The sequence below is a fragment of the Elgaria multicarinata genome, chromosome 5, assembly GCF_023053635.1.
Source record: "Elgaria multicarinata webbii isolate HBS135686 ecotype San Diego chromosome 5, rElgMul1.1.pri, whole genome shotgun sequence".
NCBI classification, from domain to species: Eukaryota; Metazoa; Chordata; class Lepidosauria; order Squamata; family Anguidae; genus Elgaria; species Elgaria multicarinata.
The window spans coordinates 8,722,264-8,741,048 of record NC_086175.1 but is presented as its reverse complement, the minus strand read 5'-3'; the positions used below and the strand labels follow the sequence as shown (position 1 = coordinate 8,741,048).

General features: G+C 44.1%; 1 protein-coding gene across 1 annotated transcript in view; it reads right to left on the bottom strand.

Moving 5' to 3' along the window:
• Positions 1 to 18,785, bottom strand: part of OLFM4 (olfactomedin 4) — a 33,309-nt gene that overhangs the window by 3,805 nt on the left and 10,719 nt on the right. Inside the window, exons 4-5 of the mRNA XM_063127379.1 lie at positions 15,276 to 15,488; positions 13,872 to 14,025 (exon numbers count right to left, since the gene is read on the bottom strand). Of these exons, the coding sequence (XP_062983449.1) occupies positions 13,872 to 14,025; positions 15,276 to 15,488 (367 nt within the window). The remainder of the gene's footprint in view (positions 1 to 13,871; positions 14,026 to 15,275; positions 15,489 to 18,785) is intronic.

The following is an 18,785-nucleotide window of genomic DNA, read 5'->3' as shown; positions in this document are numbered from 1 at the left end:
CGTGATATTTAATATGTAGCCTGCAGCTATGTCTCCACTGTTTCTGTATTTAACTAGATATGTGGTATGGCCAAGGCCATAGCTAGACCTAAGGTTTATCCCTGGATCGTCCAGGGGTCAAACCTGTTCATCTAGTTGACACACAGGGGATCCAGTGCTCAGGCAGGGGCGGACCCTGGATGATGCCAGGATAAGCCTTAGGTCTAGCTGTGGCCCTAGTCTTATCTACAACACAAGAGGCAGGAAGGGAAAGCTTATCCTTGCCTCCCCAACTTCTTGGCCCCAAAATCCCCCCATGCATGTTAGAACTATTTCTCCCATCAGCATGCCTCATTTTTCCTAACATATTAGCTAAATAAAAAGTGGAGATGTGCTGCAAGTGTGGAGTTTATCCTTGAGTCTCCCCTTCTTGTCATTGTGAACAGTCAAGAGACACAATTTGACAGAACCCAATTTTTAATTTTCTCTCAGGGCCCTATTGAAAGCAAGGGGAAAGGCCAGATATATACAGCAAGCTAACTTGTTTTGTTTTCCATGTTTCTGTGTTAGTTTGCTTTGTTCAATGTATGTTTGTTATGTAGTTATCACTTTCTTTCCTGACTTCCATCTTTGGTATCAATCCCACACCAGCATTTATCATGAATGATTTGCCAGTCTGGGGAGAGGAAGCATCTTGTGTCAATTCAGCTCCACTCTTTACTCCTATTAATCATTAAAATGGGTAAGAAAGAGCATGTTGGTTGGCAGCTATAGGCCTGGTAATCTGGAACTCATATTCATCACACTCTGCCCTTCATCATAAACTGGAGGTCAATTTCAACAATGGTCCCAAGCTAGGGTGACCACATGAAAAGGAGGATAGGGCTCCTGTATCTTTAACAGTTGCATAGAAAAGAGAATTTCAGCAGGTGTCATTTGTATATATGGAGAACCTGGTGAAATTCCCTCTTCATCACAACAGTTAAAGATGCAGGAGCTATACTAGACTGACAAGATTTAAAAGAGGGCAGGGCACCTGCAGCTTTAACTATTGTTCTGAAGAGGGAATTTCACCAGGTTCTCCATAAATACAAATGACACCTGCTGAAATTCCCTTTTCAATACAACTATTAAAGATACAGGAGCCCTGTCCTCCTTGTCATACGGTTACCCTATTTTCACCCCACAATGCTTAATATGGTCACCCTATCCCAAGCAAGCAATTTGCAGACAAGGACACATTGCTAGAGGAGGAAACTCCTTCCTAGATGAAGCACACTATGGCCCTTTCTACACCTAAAAGTTATCCCAGGAAAATGGAGGGATCATCCCTGCCTGCTCCTGGGATCCCCTGTGTGGCATTTGGATCCACAGGAACAATCCAGGGATGATCTTGGGGGGAAAGGCAGATGTAGAAATGGCCAATGAAGCAATGGCTATTAACACAACTACTACAACAATGTTCATTTCTATAGCACTCTTAACAAAATATCATCATGTACCACAACTGTTTCCAGACTAGATTATACTTTTTCAGACTTCATTTGAAGGAACTGCATCATGATTGATTGCGCTACCACAAAAGGGAAGAAAGAGAGAGAGAGAGAGAGAGAGAGAGAGAGAGAGAGAGAGAGAGAGAGAGAGAGAGAGAGAGAGAGAGAGAGAGAGAGAAGAGGGAAACTAGCATGTCAGGTAGAAAGCTAGATTAGAACCCTTCTCCTTGATATATAGGGAAACATTTAATATGCAGTCCTACACCTGCAGTATGGCGTTGTACCATTCAACCACACAATTATCTGATGGTCTAGAGAGCCTGTAAGAATGTACAAAGTGCTTAATGTCCATTGTCCCAGTCATCGTTACAACAGCCCTGAAAGTCAGGACAGTTTTAATTGTTCCCATATTACTGATGGGAGGCCAAGGCCTCAGCTAGACAAGGGGATCAGAGGGAGGCGATCTCGTGATTTTATGATTGCGAGATCGTCACCCTGGTTGACACACGGCACACAACATTGCGTCCGCCATTTTTTGTTTGTTTGTTACAGGAGAAAGAGCGCACGAGTGCTCGGGCACAAATGACGAGGTGTTGTTGTTGTTGTTTTAAAAAACCAACAACCTCGCCCTCCCCCCCCCACTCCTGAGGAGCTCTGTGCCCCGTGCCTGGCTCCCAGCTCCCGGTTACTCACGAGGAGCTGGGACAAACCACGACACCCACTCACACGTTCCATGATCAGCCCGAGACCGCAGAAAAAGTGGGGTAGAAATGTAGGGCAAGATCCCGGGGAAAGTGAGGGATCATCCCTCCCTGCTCCTGGGATCCCCTGTGCATCATGTGAACACACAGGGACAATCCCGGGGTGATCCCCAGGATATCGCCCCATCTAGCTATGGCCTAAGAGAATAGTGGTTTCCTAAGGCCACCCAGTGAGTTCATGGATAGATCTGATCTGGGGCCTTCCCAATCCCAGCTGACACTCCGAATCACTATCCAATCGACATTATTTCAGCTTTTGGCATACATACACTTCAGTACTTAGAGTTACATATACATCTATAAGCACAACACAAGAAAGCCAATACTGATTACAATGGTTTTATGAGCCAGGTTTACTACTAAATGCCTTGCAGCTTATCAGCTCTCTAAATCAATGGGAGCTCTTTACACAGTGGGGATGTAAGGTAATGTTGCACTGTAATTTATTGTTTGTCCTTAACTGTCAACACATTGACTGAGTTAGTACACCTAAATCAGTAATGTTAGCTTCAAATTAAATGCTTATTAATGGCTTGCATAAATCTGCCATTTATTTATTTATTTATTTTAAAAACTGTAACAAACTATAAAGGTATAAAAGTGTCACAGCAAGTCACATAGATTTAGCCTGAAATAATTTGTCATGTTATTACGCCAAGCACCGATCTAGCTCCATTTTAATAATAAATGCATTGTTTCATAATTTTTTTAAAAAAAACAATCATGTATTCAGCCAAGAGGGTTTTTTTTATTGTACAAAAGAAATAAGAAATTCATATATTTTTTCCCTTAAAAAAATCTTTCTCCTGAACACTTGTTTGTTTTTTATTTATGAAGTAATCCATGAATTATTAAAGTTAGAAGTGGGTTTGGCTAATAATATCAAAAAAACATTTGAGGTTCAATATCCCATATAGGCTTTTTTTTTATAAAGGAAAATTAAAAATATCTCTATGAAATACAGTTTTTAACATACACAAAACAACAGAACAGTACTCAGGGTGGATTATCCGTTTCCTGTAGAAGTTCTAAAGATTGTACTAACGTTGGGTTTGTTTAATGTAAACGTGCTGACTGAAAGATGGCGGGGTGGAGGGGAATAAAAGGAAACGAAGCATTGTCTCATTTTGTAAACATCAGAAGGCACATAGAATAAATGTACTTATTCGGGCTGTTACTTCTTATCACTATGTAAGCCCCTGCTTTTTGTAGCTCCACCCTTGATAGCATGCTCTGCCAGGCTCAAAGCTTGATTATGAGATTGCTTGAATGTTAATACAGGGGTGTAAGGAATCTTCATACACCAGAGGAAGTAGCAGTCAGTGCCTCTGTACTATATACTTAAGAACATAAGAAGAGCCATGTTGGATCAGACCAAGGGTCCATCTCGTCCAGCATTCTATACACAGAGAGGCCAACCAGCTGTCAATCAGGAACCCACATGCAGGACATGAATGCAACAGCACCCTCCCAGCCATGTTCCCCAACAACTGCTATACGAAGGCATACTGCCTCTGATAATGGAGGAAGCATATAGCCATGATCAGGAGTAGGGATGGTGTTCCCTTTTACCCTGCTTCACTGCCCCCTACAGGTTAGAGGGCCAAGGTCTGAAGCAGGAAGCCCTGCTCTGTGTGTAGAGGCTCCCAAGTGATTTAGAACCCTGTGCAACCAACGTGTGTCAAGTGGCACACACGAACCACCATCGCTGTACATTTTCACCCTCCCATGCATGGAGGAGGTTGGGGAGGATGGCAGGATCAATGTGCCTGTCCTCACACCCCCTGTTGCCACCAACTCCCTGCTGTCACCATGGGACTTTTCCCCGGAGCTGCAAATTTAAAAACTTGGGGGACTTACTCAGACTTTGTTGTGGACTCTCCCACACTAGAGGCCTTCAAGAGGAAGCTGGACAACCACCTGTCAGGGATGCTCTAAGGTGGATTCCTGCACTGAGTGAGGGATTGGACTCTTATAGGCCCCTTCCAACTCTACTCTTCTATGATTCTTTTGCTTTGAAGCGAGGTCACCACAGTCCTTCCACCAGGTGACCTCACTTCAGCGTTGAGCTAGGGGCTTTCCAGGGCAGATGGCGACCACCGATAGCTCGGGCAAGGGGCAGGCCCAACGAGCTGAATGGCCGCCAAAACACCTGTGCTTCATGGAGATTTTCCACCCCCACCCCACAGCAGCGATACCGTGGGGTTTCAAGAGGAAGGAATGGCAAAGCAGCACCATGAAAACTCCCTCCTTAAGGCTGGGGGCAGTCTGATCTAGGAAGGGGCTTTCACTACAGCCTGACTAAAGAAATCTATGAAGACCCAGAGGCAAAGACAGAGGAGTGGAGACCAGCCTGTCAGATGCCACTAGCGTATTCTACCACCTTATGCAACAGCTTTCGAGAAATAGGGCAGAGACTACCCCTGTAGTAAAGGCATAGGACAGGACCATTCTGATCCCCGCTGAGCCTCAAAGCTCACTGGCTGATCTTGGGAAATTCACAGGTAAGCATCAATAAAATAAGCATCGTTTAATATTGGAAAATGTTTTTTAGATTAGAAAATGCTATAGATAAACAAACAACCCAAAACCCATAGCAGCCCTCAGCTTACCCTGCAACCTTATCTAGGGCTAAGTTTGCCTGTGCAAACTAGCACCAACGTGGGTCTGCAGGACCCTCCCCTTTCTCCAGTTGGTACACTTGTCTGTGGCATTGTCATTGTGTTTATTCAGTGCAGATGCTAGAGGTCAAATGCAGATCAAATCTGCCTCTATTTAGCACTGGTCTCCAATGAAGTAATTATAGAGACAAGGCAAAAGATTATTTGGAGGCAAGGGGAGGCTGGGTGAATGGTTAAACAGATGGAAACAATATCAATGGGTTGCCAAAAGGTTCTTCAGAAAATGAGAATGCAATTCGGTGTGTGCCAAATGCTTTTTCCACCTCAGAATGAACACTGAGCTAGAAATTTGCAGGCAAAATGGAGGACGTATTTTTGCTTGAACGTTGCTGCAAACTAGGCTAATCCACGCTATTGAGCACAGCCACAGGAGAAGCTTTACAACAGAGCATCTCACGATGTGACTTTCTAAAGCTCTGCCGTAGCTGTTAACTTTATATATTCTCATTAGATTCATAAGCTTAGACAGCCCTGGGATTTCCTTGGCACTCTTCACGCCCACCACAAAATTTCAAGGAAAGAAAGAGAGAAAGCGAGGAGCAAAAGAAGAGTCTGGAAACAGGACAAAAAAGAAAGGGGAAAAAGAAAAAGAAAAACCACCCCGAGTTTAATACAAACATTATAAATATAATATGAACCCAAAGCAAATGGAAGCCAAATGGGCTGGCAAGAGTGCAGGTGCAGCTATGGCTGTTGGGAGAATGTACTTAACTTTCTGCTCACCTGCTTAAATGAACATTAAGGATCTGTAAGCTGTCCAAAGCACCTACTTAGATATTCAGGAGCAATCCCTCCACATCCCTTTCTCTACTCACACTAAAAAAAAAGATACTAATTCAGTGGTGATTGTTGAAAGGAACTTTAGGCAACAGAAGGGAATAAATATGCTGAATATTTTACTTGGACTCTCTGGTATGGTGCTGGAATGAGCAAGCTAGTATACCATACCTTCTCTGCGCAATCTAGCCATGACATGGAATGTGGGGGTGGGGGGAGTCAACAATTCAGAGCAATGAAAATAGATGAGTAGGTGGGTTCACACCAACCAACCCCCCATGCTGAAAGAATACACAAGGGGTGTGTGCAAGCCAACACTTCCACCATCACCCACAGAGGAAATTCTTTGCAGCAGTCTCTACTTTTGGCAATCATTGGAAAAGGCTCTCCACATGGGCTGATGTACGTCCATAGAGCATCTCAACATGAGGAGAGACTCTGGCCTAATCAGGATCCTTCTTCCCATGGAGTTGCTCTACATGCATATATTACTATGTGGGGAGAGTCCTCGCCTATGCCGATCCGAATGCATTAGTCACTAATGCATTCAGTCGGCATGGACAAAGATTAGTGGAAGAGAAGCATTTCCATTCAGGACAGTGGGGAGCAGAGGTGGGACTAGTCTGTGCACCCCCACATCCCCTCACACATAGTTTCAATTCAGGGGGTGTTCATGTGAACCCCCCATGTCTTCAACAAACAATAGGAACCCCCGTGCCCATGCAGAACACAGCAGGGAGTTAGAACGAGCACCCAAAAGTGCAAGGCTGTGCATGCATGTATATTTAGCCTTGGTCATGCCACCAGGGAAGACCAACCACACCCATAACCTATCCTTGCCAGGTTTAGATGAAATGATCATCCATGGCAACCGCTCACTGTGGCTTGAATATTCAAAATGGCCACCAGCACTCACCACAACCCACTGTGGCACCCTCACCTCACACAAATACACGACTCGCAAAACCGCAGCCTGCTAAAGCTGCTTTTCATTCACCTGTTAGGGATTCATTGCGTTCATTTTCATGTAACGTCTAGTTTATCCAAGAGAAACTAGCTTGACAAGTCCTGCTTCTCTCTCACCATCATCATTTCTGAAGAACTAATTGCTAATATTAATGTTGAAGTACTTTTGAAACTGAAAGAGATGCTTCAGAAGAAATAGGAGGTCTCTTTTGGCACTCTGTCACCCCCAATAAATCAAAAGATGGCTTTCAAATACTTCTTAGCTATTCCTGAAAGAGTGCAATGCCCTTTCTAAGGTTGAGAGGTGTTGTTTCTGGTCTCGAGCTCTTCTTTTTAAAGTCTCTTCCCCCCGCCCCCATTTGACCAGACAGACAAAAGGTTTCTTATTCTTCAGAGAAAAAATACAACAGCTGTCTGCATGGCAAGAAAGTTCAAGGAGCTGTTTGAACAAGGAAACTTTGTCTTCCACCATTTCATTTATCCTTTTAGTAAAGAACCTGAAGTCACTGAAAAGAAGGTTGTGACAAATAGATGCTGGCAGATAATAGAATCTAGGGGGGGATCCGCACGTCGCTCCCAGAGCGCTTCTATGCGATCCCAGTGCACCCCGAAAACGATAGTCTGACTTCCCTGTAAAAGAAACGAGGAAGAGCCGTCCATGCCGCCGCCACCGACGAGGAGAGCTCTCCCCCGGCAAGGAGAGCTCGGCAAAAGAAGGAGAGGTGAAGAGCGGAAGAAGCCTCCTCGTCGTCATCCGCGACATGCGGATCCCCCCCTAGATTCTATTATCTGCCAGCATCTATTTGTCACAACCTTCTTTTCAGTGACTTCAGATTCTTTACTAAAAGGATAAATGAAATGGTGGAAGACAAAGTTTCCTTGTTCAAACAGCTCCTTGAACTTTCTTGCCATGCAGCGCCGATGACGACGAGGAGAGCTTCTTCCGCTCTTCACCTCTCCTTCTTTTGCCGAGCTCTCCTCGCCGGGGGAGAGCTCTCCTCGTCGGTGGCGGCGGCATGGACGGCTCTTCCTCGTTTCTTTTACAGGGAAGTCAGACTATCGTTTTCGGGGTGCACTGGGATCGCATAGAAGCGCTCTGGGAGCGATGTCACCATAGAATCATAGAATAGCAGAGTTGGAAGGGGCCTACAAGGCCATCAAGTCCAACCCCCTGCTCAATGCAGGAATCCACCCTAAAGCATCCCTGACAGATGCCCGTCCAGCTGCCTCTTGAAGGCCTCTAGTGTGGGAGAGCCCACAACCTCCCTAGGTAACTGGTTCCACCATCGCACTGCTCTGACAGTCAGGAAGTTTTTCCTGATGTCCAGCTGGAATCTGGCTTCCTTTAACTTGAGTCCATTATTCCGTGTCCTGCACTCTGGGAGGATCGAGAAGAGATCCTGGCCCTCCTCTGTGTGACAACCTTTTAAGTATTTGATGATTGCTATCATGTCTCCCCTCAATCTTCTCTTCTCCAGGCTAAACATGCCCAGTTCTTTCAGTCTCTCTTCATAGGGCTTTGTTTCCAGACCCCTGATCATCCTGGTTGCCCTCCTCTGAACACGCTCCAGCTTGTCTGCGTCCTTCTTGGATTGTGGAGCCCAGAACTGGACGCAATACTCTAGATGAGGCCTAACCAGGGCCGAATAGAGAGGAACCAGTACCTCACGTGATTTGGAAGCTATACTTCTATTAATGCAGCCCAAAATAGCATTTGCCTTTCTTGCAGCCAAATCGCACTGTTGGCTCATATTCAGCTTGCGATCTACAACAATTCCAAGATCCTTCTCGTTTGTAGTATTGCTGAGCCAAGTATCCCCCATCTTGTAACTGTGCCTTTGGTTTCTATTTCCTAAATGTAGTTTTTATTTCCTAAATACTTCCTAGGTAAATACTCTTTCATACTATGGTTTCTCCAAAACATGTCCATTTTGTTCTGACTCACCTCTTAACTTATAAACATCTAATTACCAGAGGTAGCCCCATCATAATGGCAACAGCCATGTCAGGCAGCAGAGTTTGAGCCTTACAAGGGGCAGCAGAGTAGGAGACATACTGATCAGGCCCATGATATGAAGTGTTTCAAGACGTTATCCTAAACCAGCCCCACTGAAATGAAGAGAATCACAGAAAAGCATAGTAGGAGGTATCTACACTACATGGTGGATTAGGTTCAAGTGCAAGGGAGGCACCATTTTGATTTTCCATCCCTGACATTGAAATGTTTGCTGTTGTCCCTCATGATTATGCAAGACTGCTTTCTAAAATTTCCCCTATGACCTAAAATTTCCTCTGTGACCCATATCTTCAGCATACCATAAACATACTGATTGTACAGGATAGCTTCCACAAAGGTAATCCGTGTCTCCCTTATATTTTAGAGTTCTTTGATAATATCACTAAACATATGGACAAGGGTGATCTGGTAGACATTGTTTATTTGGACTTTAAGCAAATTTAGCAGACATGGGAGGAGAGGAGAGGTCCTTTTATAGATTGGTAACTGGATAAAGAACAGGAAGAATAGATTAGGAGTAAATAGACAGTTCCCTCAATGGGGAGAAAATGTAAACAGTGCAGCCACCCAATGATCTGCAGTTAGGCATGAGCAGTAAAGTGGCCAGATTTGTGTTTAGAGCCTTGTGTGGCGCAGAGCAGTAAAGCAGCAGTTACTGCAGCTGAAACTCTCCCCATGGCCTGAGTTCGATCCCAGCGGAAGCTGGTTCTCAGGCAGCCGGCTCGGGTCGACTCAGCCTTCCATCCTCTCAAGGTCGGTAAAATGAGTACCCAGTTAGCTGGGGGAAAGGCAATCACGGCCAGGGAAGGCAACAGCAAACCACCCCGCTACAAGGCCTGCCAATAAAATGTCAGCGAAAGCTGGCATCCCTCCAAGAGTTAGTAATGACTCAGTGCTTGCACGAGAGGTTCCTTTCCTTTCCTTAAATTATTTAGGGTGGTTAAAACAAAAAGGGACACTGAAGAGCTCCAAAGGGATCGCCCCAAACTGAGGAAACAGGCCCCAAAATGGCAAATGTGGTTTAATATATGTGTAAGGTGATGAAACAGTTGACCCCATGTGCAGCTATTGTGAAAAGGCAAATCCATGTTGGGAATCCTTAGAAAGTAAATAGAAAACAAAACTGCCAATATCGTAATGCCTATGCAACAAATATACACTGCGATCACACTTGAAATGCTATGCCATTTCTGGCTGCCACTCTTGAAAAGGAGCATGGTAGGTCTGGAAAAGGTACAGAATTATCAAGGGGGTGGAGCAACTCCCCTATGAGGAGCAGTTACAATATTGGGGGCTTTCTAGCTTAGGGGCGGGGAAAGGCAAGTAAGGAGGGACATGATAGAATTGTATAAAATTACACATGGTGTGGAGAAGATGGAGAGGCCTTTCCTCTTGTCTCATAATACTAGAAGCCAAAGTCATCCAGTGAAGCTACTGTAAATGGTTGGAGAAGAAAGTACTTCTTCACACAGCACATCCTTAAATTATGGAATTCACTTTCACAAGATGTGGTGATAGCCACCAACTGGGATGTCTTTATACAGACAAATTCATGGAGGATAAGGCTATTAATGCCTGGTAGACGTGATGGTTGTATATTAACTCTAGTATGCATTTCCTAGTAGGTATTGCCTCCAGGAAGAAGGATGTATATCAATACCGGTTGCTGGGGAACATGAATGGGAAAGTGCTTTTGCAGGAGCTTGTGAGCTTCCCATAGGCATATGGATGGCAATTATGGGAACAGAATGCTGGACTAGATAGACTCTTGGTCTGATCCAACAGGATTCCTGTTACGTTCTTATCGCTAGTTTCAGGAGGATCAGGTTGAAGGATCTGTGATTTCTTTCATTATGTTAAAGGGTTATAATTTGAATGTGTTAAAGCAGTACAACAATGGAACTAATCACGTAGGGAAGTCGTGGGCTCTCCCACACTAGAGGCCTTCAAGAGGCAGCTGGACAACCACCTGTCAGGGATGCTTTAGGGTGGATTCCTGCATTGAGCAGGGGGTTGGACTCGATGGCCTTGTAGGCCCCTTCCAACTCTACTACTCTATGATTCTATGATTCTGACATCAATCAAACACTGCAGCGAGACATTACTAATCATTGGCTCTTATAACTCCTAACAAATGTGTCCAACAACATCCTCCCAAATTAGGAGCCAAGCAGGAAGATTTGGATAATTTTAACACAGGGAATGTCTATACCATACCTTATCACAGGGATTGCCCCAGGATCATATCTGTGCATCTACATGACGCACAGGGGATCCCAGGGGCAGGAAGGGATGATCCTTCCATTTCCCTGGGATAACAGGGATAGCTTTTAGCCCAGTTTTTCCCACGGTCTTGGGATGGTCCCGAGACCATGGGATGTGTGGGCGGTCGTCCCAGCATCTCGCAAGTAAATGCAAGGAGCAGGGAACCAGGCACAGGACATGGAGCTCTTCAAGCACTCTGCGCCCATCAGGGGTTGGGAGGGGAGCAGGGTTGGGGCTTTAAAAAAAAACAACCTTACTTTTGCACTGGAGCGTAGGCGCGCTCCAGTGCAAAAGTACTTTAAAAAAATGGAGGGCACAACGTCCTCCTTCCTCCATGGACGTCGTGCGTCGCATGTGAATGCAGGGGGAGGATCTCGTGATCAGCATATCGCGATATCCTCCCCCCTCGGCCAAGAGGTGTAGCCATGCCAAAAGACTGAAGCTTCCCCTGCAGAGAACTTCATTGGGGTATGGAAAGGAGTCTCCATCAGGAACCAAGGGAACTGTCTGGCAATCTGTTTTACCAGAAAGTATTTGGTTTTCTTATGGAAGATGTACTCCTAAAAGCCATCAGATGGAGTTGGATACATGTCAGGTGCTGTATAAGGACTAGAAAGTCCCAGCAATTAGATGACTGGCAAGGCATGTCTCCAATCCTCTGAGACATCAGCCCTAGCCATGCTGGTACTGGTGTCTGCCTTTTATAACTACTGGTTACTAGCCAGACTTACATTCTGCCTATATCTCTAGTTACTGCTCTTTCCTATTGCCCATTTGACAGATCTGGGCCCTTGGTAATGGGCCATGCAAAGCACTTTATCATTTGATAGTTGCTCTGTTGTCTCCCCTACGCAGATTTGATTCAGCTGAGCATGCTCAGAAATCACTTGTGTTCAATACACAGAAGGCAGAGTTCTGGAAAATTATTTGTCCTTTTGTAGAGCAGGGGAATTGTTTTGTCCTAACATATTTTCTGCACATTTTACATTCTGCACAGTTCCATTTAAATCCCAAGCCAAGTCTCAGTGAACTTGATGAGTGTTTTAGCATTGTGTTCACACTCAGCCTGGCAAGTTCAGTGATGTTTGTATTCCAGAAATGGCATCTAACACTAGTTCCAAGCATTCCGGAGGAACATTGTGGATATTTCTTAGATTTAAAATAGTCATTTCTTTACTTCCACGAAGAAATAAAGATTGTCTGTTCCCATATGAACCTGCTTGTTTATTAAGGTCTTTAACTCCTCTAGATGCCCCCCAGCTTCTGAGGGACAGAGCGTTCTCAGTGGGAGCATCCAGGTTGTACGACACTCACCCCAGGTATATTTGCCAGGTTCTGTCACTATTGTCTTTCAGGCACTGGCTAGAAAGACAGTAGAACTTAGGAGAAACAGTTTTGTTAAAAGGTTCTTCTCCCAACTTTGGTTCTCCAAATCATTACACTAATTTTGGGTCACGCTCTGCTGAACTTAATGAGGCTTACTTCGGATTAGTTGTGCATGGAATTTCACACTCCCCCTTTCCTGCAAAAACATTGCATGTGACACCTTTTAAACCTTTGGGTCTGTTTTTGAATAAAGGATATTGGGAGTTTTGCAAGACATTCTTATTTTTTAAAAAGAGACAAAACGTTAAAAAAAGTTTTTCCTAGTATTTCAGGCTTAAAAATAGCGTAGTGTGGAATGGCATACTGTGACTTTATATTTTTAACAAGACTGCTTCAATCACAGGCCTTTCTTTGGAGGGATATTTAACACAGCACTTCTCACAAAACATGAGCTGCTGGAGAATGATCCGACCACTATGAAAAAATATGTGCTTTTCTGTAGATATTCAACTCCTCTGCACTATAATTGTGTCCCCCAGTGAGTGGCAAAGGAAGCAACCATTTTTAACGGTAGCAGCCATTTTGAATTTCCCAAAGTTCAAAAGAGCACCTCAGAACAGGGATTTCTGTTGAAAATAAAATGGTGGCCATTCCAGTTCTGACTGAAGACTTGTTTGTTTGTTCAGCCTTTTGATAACACTTTATGCGTGACGATTTGTTATATTGTGTTTGCTATATTGTTTTAGTGGTTTTGATTATTTTTTTTAAGATATTGTGGTTTTTGGTAGTATTGTATGCTGATTTGGGGGTCATTCTTTTATTGAAAGGTGAGAGATAAATCTTTTAAAGGAATAAAAATAGTAGTATTCTGATCCTTTACGCTCGTTTTCTCATTCACTTCAAACAAGTATAGAGAGGGCCACAGCGAGACATGTTAAGGGAATAGGAGAGGTTAATAATATAGATCATTTCTGCATGTATATATAAAACAATGCAAAGCAGTTCTTAGGAAGAAGCATTAGATCTATTTACTCTGCACTCTAAGAAAGGGAAAACATTAAGCTGTGATTTCCCCCACTCACTCACTCACTGCTACATACATAGGGTGACCATATGAAAAGGAGGACAGGGCTCCAGTATCTTTAACAGTTGTGTTGAAAAGGAAATTTCAGCAGGTTTCACTTGTATATATGGGGAACCTGGTGAAATTTCCTCTTCATCACAACAGTTAAAGCTGCAGGTGCCCTGCCCTCTTTTAAATCTGGTCACTCTAGTATAGCTCCTGCAGCTTTAACTGTTGTGATGAAGAGGCAGCTGGACAGCCATCTGTCAGGGATGCTTTAGGGTGGATTCCTGCATTGAGCAGGGGTTTGGACTCGATGGCCTTGTAGGCCCCTTCCAACTCTGCTATTCTATAATTCTATAAGATTCTATGATTCTGCTATTCTATGATTCTATAAATTACACCAGGTTCTCCTTATATACAAATGACACCTGCTGAAATTCCCTTTTCTATGCAACTGTTAAAGATACAGGAGCCCTGTCCTCCTTTTCATAGCGTCACCTTAACATACATTTCCACTTAACTAATAAAAGAAGTGCTTACCAGGTGGGAAGTAGTGGCTGGTGGCACTCTGGTTTCTATTTGCTTCACACTCCTGCAATTTACTCTGTAGAGCCACAATTTCTCGGCGGACTGCAAGGACATTATGCTTGTCCAGAGATTCCAGTTCATTCACCATGAGACTCAGATTCTTAATCTAGGAAAACAAAATGGTACAACTGATGCTTGGTTACATTCAAGTTGGTTTTGCAAACTCATGTTTGCTGAGTTTTTCATTTTAGCCAAGAAGGCTACCAAGAGTACAGTGTGCTTTTTGAAATAGTGAATTTCTAAGAATACGTTTCCTGCCATCACCATCTATGTGGAGAGAGGTCTGGCAGTGCTCCGTGTCGCAGAGGCATAACTGGGTTGGCAATGGCTATTGTTATTAATAGGATGGTGTTTACTGGTTTTTAAAGTGTGGTTTTATTGTTTTACTAATCTCTTGTGTTCAGATTGTGATGTGCCTTGAATACGGATGGAAGAATCAGTCTATTTCTGGTCTATGTCAGTGTTGGACATGTTCATTTATAAGTCCATTCTGTACCATTTCCACACCAATTTGAGAATTCCAAAAATGCATGAAAATTGCACTATTGCACTTTTGCATTTTTATATGCACGTTGGTGCATTTCTTAAGCTGAGAATGGTATCACAAAATTCAGAGAAGTGCAAAAAATGAATGATAACTGGAATCCAATCTGAGTATTAGTCCAGGAAATGCAAACCAGTTTGCTTCACTTAAAAACGCAAACTGAACAAAACCCTCAAGCATTCCTAGGCCAGATCTACACCAAGCAGGATATGACACTTTGAAAACGGTTTGAAAACTGTATATGTTGTGTGTCCTGGGCCCCAACAGTTGTCACTTCTGTTATAAACCATTTTAAAGCAGTAGTGTAGATCCTGCCTAAGTCTTGAACAAATTGTATAAGATGGGATATAAATTTATGGGGTTTAATATATACATTTTTCCCTTTCCAGGAGCAGTTACTGATTTCCTGCACAGTAGCCCACTAATGGAGCTTTTGATTGGCCCAAGATGGCCTCTGATCCATTTGGTAATGACGTCATAGCATTGGGGTATGGCTTCTGACACACTGTTTGTAAAAAATGAAAGTCCTTAATCCTGCTTCCTGCTTTTGGATTTGGAGCCAGCTCCTAGCGCATGACCCAGTTATTAATTCCCGCCCCATTGTTCCATTCCTCTATTCCTCTTTTCACTGCCTTTACCCAGGCATGTTATCCACAGCCTTTATCTTCACTGAGGCCAGTACAGACAGAAAGAAAAGAAAGGGCTCAGTTCTCTCCTTGGTTACGTTTGAGCCATTTTAGGGCAAACACATTAAAGCTACTGGAGATTTGGATCAGGGAGAACTACACAACTGAACAATTTTTTTACCATACCTCTTCATACAACTGTTCAACAACCACATTGCTTCCAGTTAGTGTCAACTTCAACTGAGTGACCAGTTTCTCCATTTCACTGATTTCCAGTCTCATCAGCTGGAAGTCCAGTTCAGTGTAAGATACACTGGTCTTCTCCATGTGCTCAATCTTGATGCTTAGGTTCAGAATCCTTTTTTCATACGCATCAATTTCTTTGGTGTACTGGCTAACCTATAAATATACAGAAGAATGCATTCCGTTTTAGCAAGTGCATTTAAGATACCTTTTTCAAAGATAAGTTTTGCCTCATTGCACCTCTGCAATCTCACTGAGATCAAAATATGTTTACGTGGCTACAACTGAGCGCAGAAGCTTATCTAACTTTGTCTTTATTTTTAGACCAGAATACATAGCAAAGATTACAGATAAATGACATAGATAAAGTGAAATGTCTCCAGGATAGGAAAAGTGTAATCGCTGATCAGCTATATTCTTCTCAATGGTTTTTTTATTGAGTTCAACAGAAAAGTGCATCAGACTGCAGCAGAAGGACACAGAGGATCCTTATCCATACTTTTTTTTAAAAAAAAAATCTGATTAAATCTTCCCAGAATTATTCTTAATGAAGTGCAATGAATTAGGAGAGCTTTTACTCAGAACTACATCTGCATAGTAACCTCACCAGATATGTGGCCATGGTGTCTAGAGTTCTGCAGGTCAGGGTCCTTGAGGTCAGTGGCTTGATCTGTACAGCAAGAGACTGCTGTGTTGACCAAGCAAAAGCAAAAAAACCCCATATGACATTTATACCAAGCCTGGCCAACCAAGAGACTTCATACTACCTGCTAACCACAGGGGCTAATGTTGCAGGCATACTCATATTCCTTTCTGTGCCTGAAGAAGGTTTTGAGGCCACAGTGCCCATAGGAGTTAAATCCAAGCTAAATCCTAGTCTCAGACCCCAAAGTTCCTGGTGCAAGCCCCAGAGTCCCTAGCAGAATGGGGACACAAACTAAATGGCTCTATAGGATACAGCTGCAGTACAAAGTGCAGTTGATTTCATACCAGTTTAACAACCATGATGTCACCTACCACAGGGATGGGCAGAAAGTAAGTTATGGTGGCCCACTTAGTGCCTATTCATTGCTGAAATTTTTGCAAAGTGTGCTAGACTTGACTAAATGGATGTTTACAATGTTTACTCTTGAAAAACTGAAATTGGAAAGTGGGGTTGGGTTAGGCGGGCATGCCCATTTGCAATGGGTGAAGTGGACACAGGGAGTATGGTGCCACGGTTTTTAAAAAAATGAAAAATGTTTCACACTTATGGCCATTTTATTTGATTTAGCGTAAGCGCTAACGATAATCAAGCAAACTGAAGTTAGCCATATCTACATCTATCCTTCTTAATATCTTAAAATTTCAGGCAACTCTGTTACTGAACTTTCTGAATACACTGAGCTCAACGACTCGCAAAGTAGTGTGTTCATTAAACTGCTAGTCAAGAACCTGAACCAAAACAAAACACTTCTTTTTTCTTAGTTTTCAGCTCCCTTCAGCCTCCAGTTAACCCTTCAGTCTGCAGAAGCAAACTATAGAAACTGAAGTGTATTAATGGACTGTTGTGTCAAGACAACAAACTGCATAAAGCAAACCCTCAGAAAAAGTCCCCAGGGACAGATACAAAAGGAACCTATCCCTGTAAGAACGTTTCAAGCAGATGCCTGGGAGTACAGTGGTGATCGGGCACCTAGCTTCCTTTGTCTCCAAACCATTTCCGTGAACAGTAATGCTTTTACAAGAGCTATCAATCATTTGACACTGAAAATAATAAGAATGGCTGATGGCCTGAACACTGTGTTTATACGGAACAATTGCATATGGAGCTGTATTTGTCTTATGTCTCTCTACCAAATGACCTCAGTTCTGAAATACGAAGGACATTCCTGACAACGCTCATATTTTTCCTTCTATAAACAATTGTCATAACTAAGTCAGTATCTTTAACACCCCTGTAGTGAAGCTTTGTTTTCATATCTGACGTGATGTGCTATCTGCCAAGATCATGTTGGAGGATGTGTCATCCCGTATCTAGCTTGACGCTTTGCCGCTCTGTTAGGCTGAACTGCCCAGATGCACCACAGTGAAACAAAGATTTGGGTTAGGGCTGCAGGGGGCGGGGGTCCTTTTCTAGTATCCATCACTTGAATTAGACACTGGTTCAAAGGGGAGCATCATGGGCTGATTTCAGTGGAGTCATCGTTTTAAGCGATATATTGTCAAGCAGCCTTCGGCTGAGGAGCAACCTTTTCTGTAGTCGCTTCTTTCACTTAATAGCTAAACATGATTCCTCCGTTGGTGCAAAATTAATGGCTTTTCGATAGCTGCTAGGCAACTAAAAGTCAAGTTACACGACCCTGTTAAAGTTATTCAAAGGCAATACAATTTTGTTAAATTATACTTTCCTTTCCCTCCAAGCAGGCCCAGCCATGCAGTGACGTGGCTGCCTGCAGGCGCATCAGGCGGCGCGGAATGGGAAGGGCGGCGAATCGCACCACTCTCGCCACCCAGAAGGCCCACTGCTGTGCTACAGGGCCAGCCACTCCAAGCCCCATGAAGAGAGACTGGGAGAACTGGGCATGTTGAGCCTGGAGAAGAGAAGGCTGAGGGGAGACATGATAGCACTCTTCAACTACTTGAAAGGTGGTCACACAGAGGAGGGCCAGGATCTCTTCTCGATCCTCCCAGAGTGCATGACACGGAATAACAGGCTCAAGTTAAAGAAAGCCAGATTCCAACTGGACATCAGGAAAATGTTAGTCATACTGTCAAAATGTAGTCAAAATGTTGTCATACTGTTAGAGCAGTATGACAATGGAATCAGTTACCTAGGGAGGTTGTGGGCTCTCCCACACTGGAGGCCTTCAAGAGGCAGCTGGACGACCATCTGTCAGGGATGCTTTAGGGTGGATTCCTGCATTGAGCAGGGGGTTGGACTCGATGGCCTTGTAGGCCCCTTCCAACTCTACTATTCTATGATTCTACGATTCTATGATTCTCCTGCCTGCCTGCCTGCCTGCCTGCCTGCCTGCCTGCCTGCCTGCCTGCCTGCCTGCTGTGCTACTGTGCCACTGCTGCCACCGCCTCCTCCTCCTACAACGTCTGCCTGCCCACCTCCCTTCTTGTCAGCCAGCGTCCTGGCCAGCCTCTTTCATCTTCTTCCCTGGCCACAGAGGTCCCTTGACAGGGTCAGCCAGAATAACACACAAGATCCTCCCCCCAGAGGCCCTTGCGGCCAATGAGCAAGCAGGGAGGGGAGGAGGAGCTGCCACTGCCACCTCTGTCCCCCTCACTTCTTCCTGGCTGCCCAGCCACTCTCCCATTGTGCCCCAGCTGCAAGGCTCTTGTGCATGGTCACCCCCTCCACACCACCAGCAACAGAAATGGAGGCACAGCACAAGTCCCTAGAAGGGCAGTACTAGCTCCAGGAGAATCCCGTTCCCACCCAGCACGCGAGACAGCAACGCG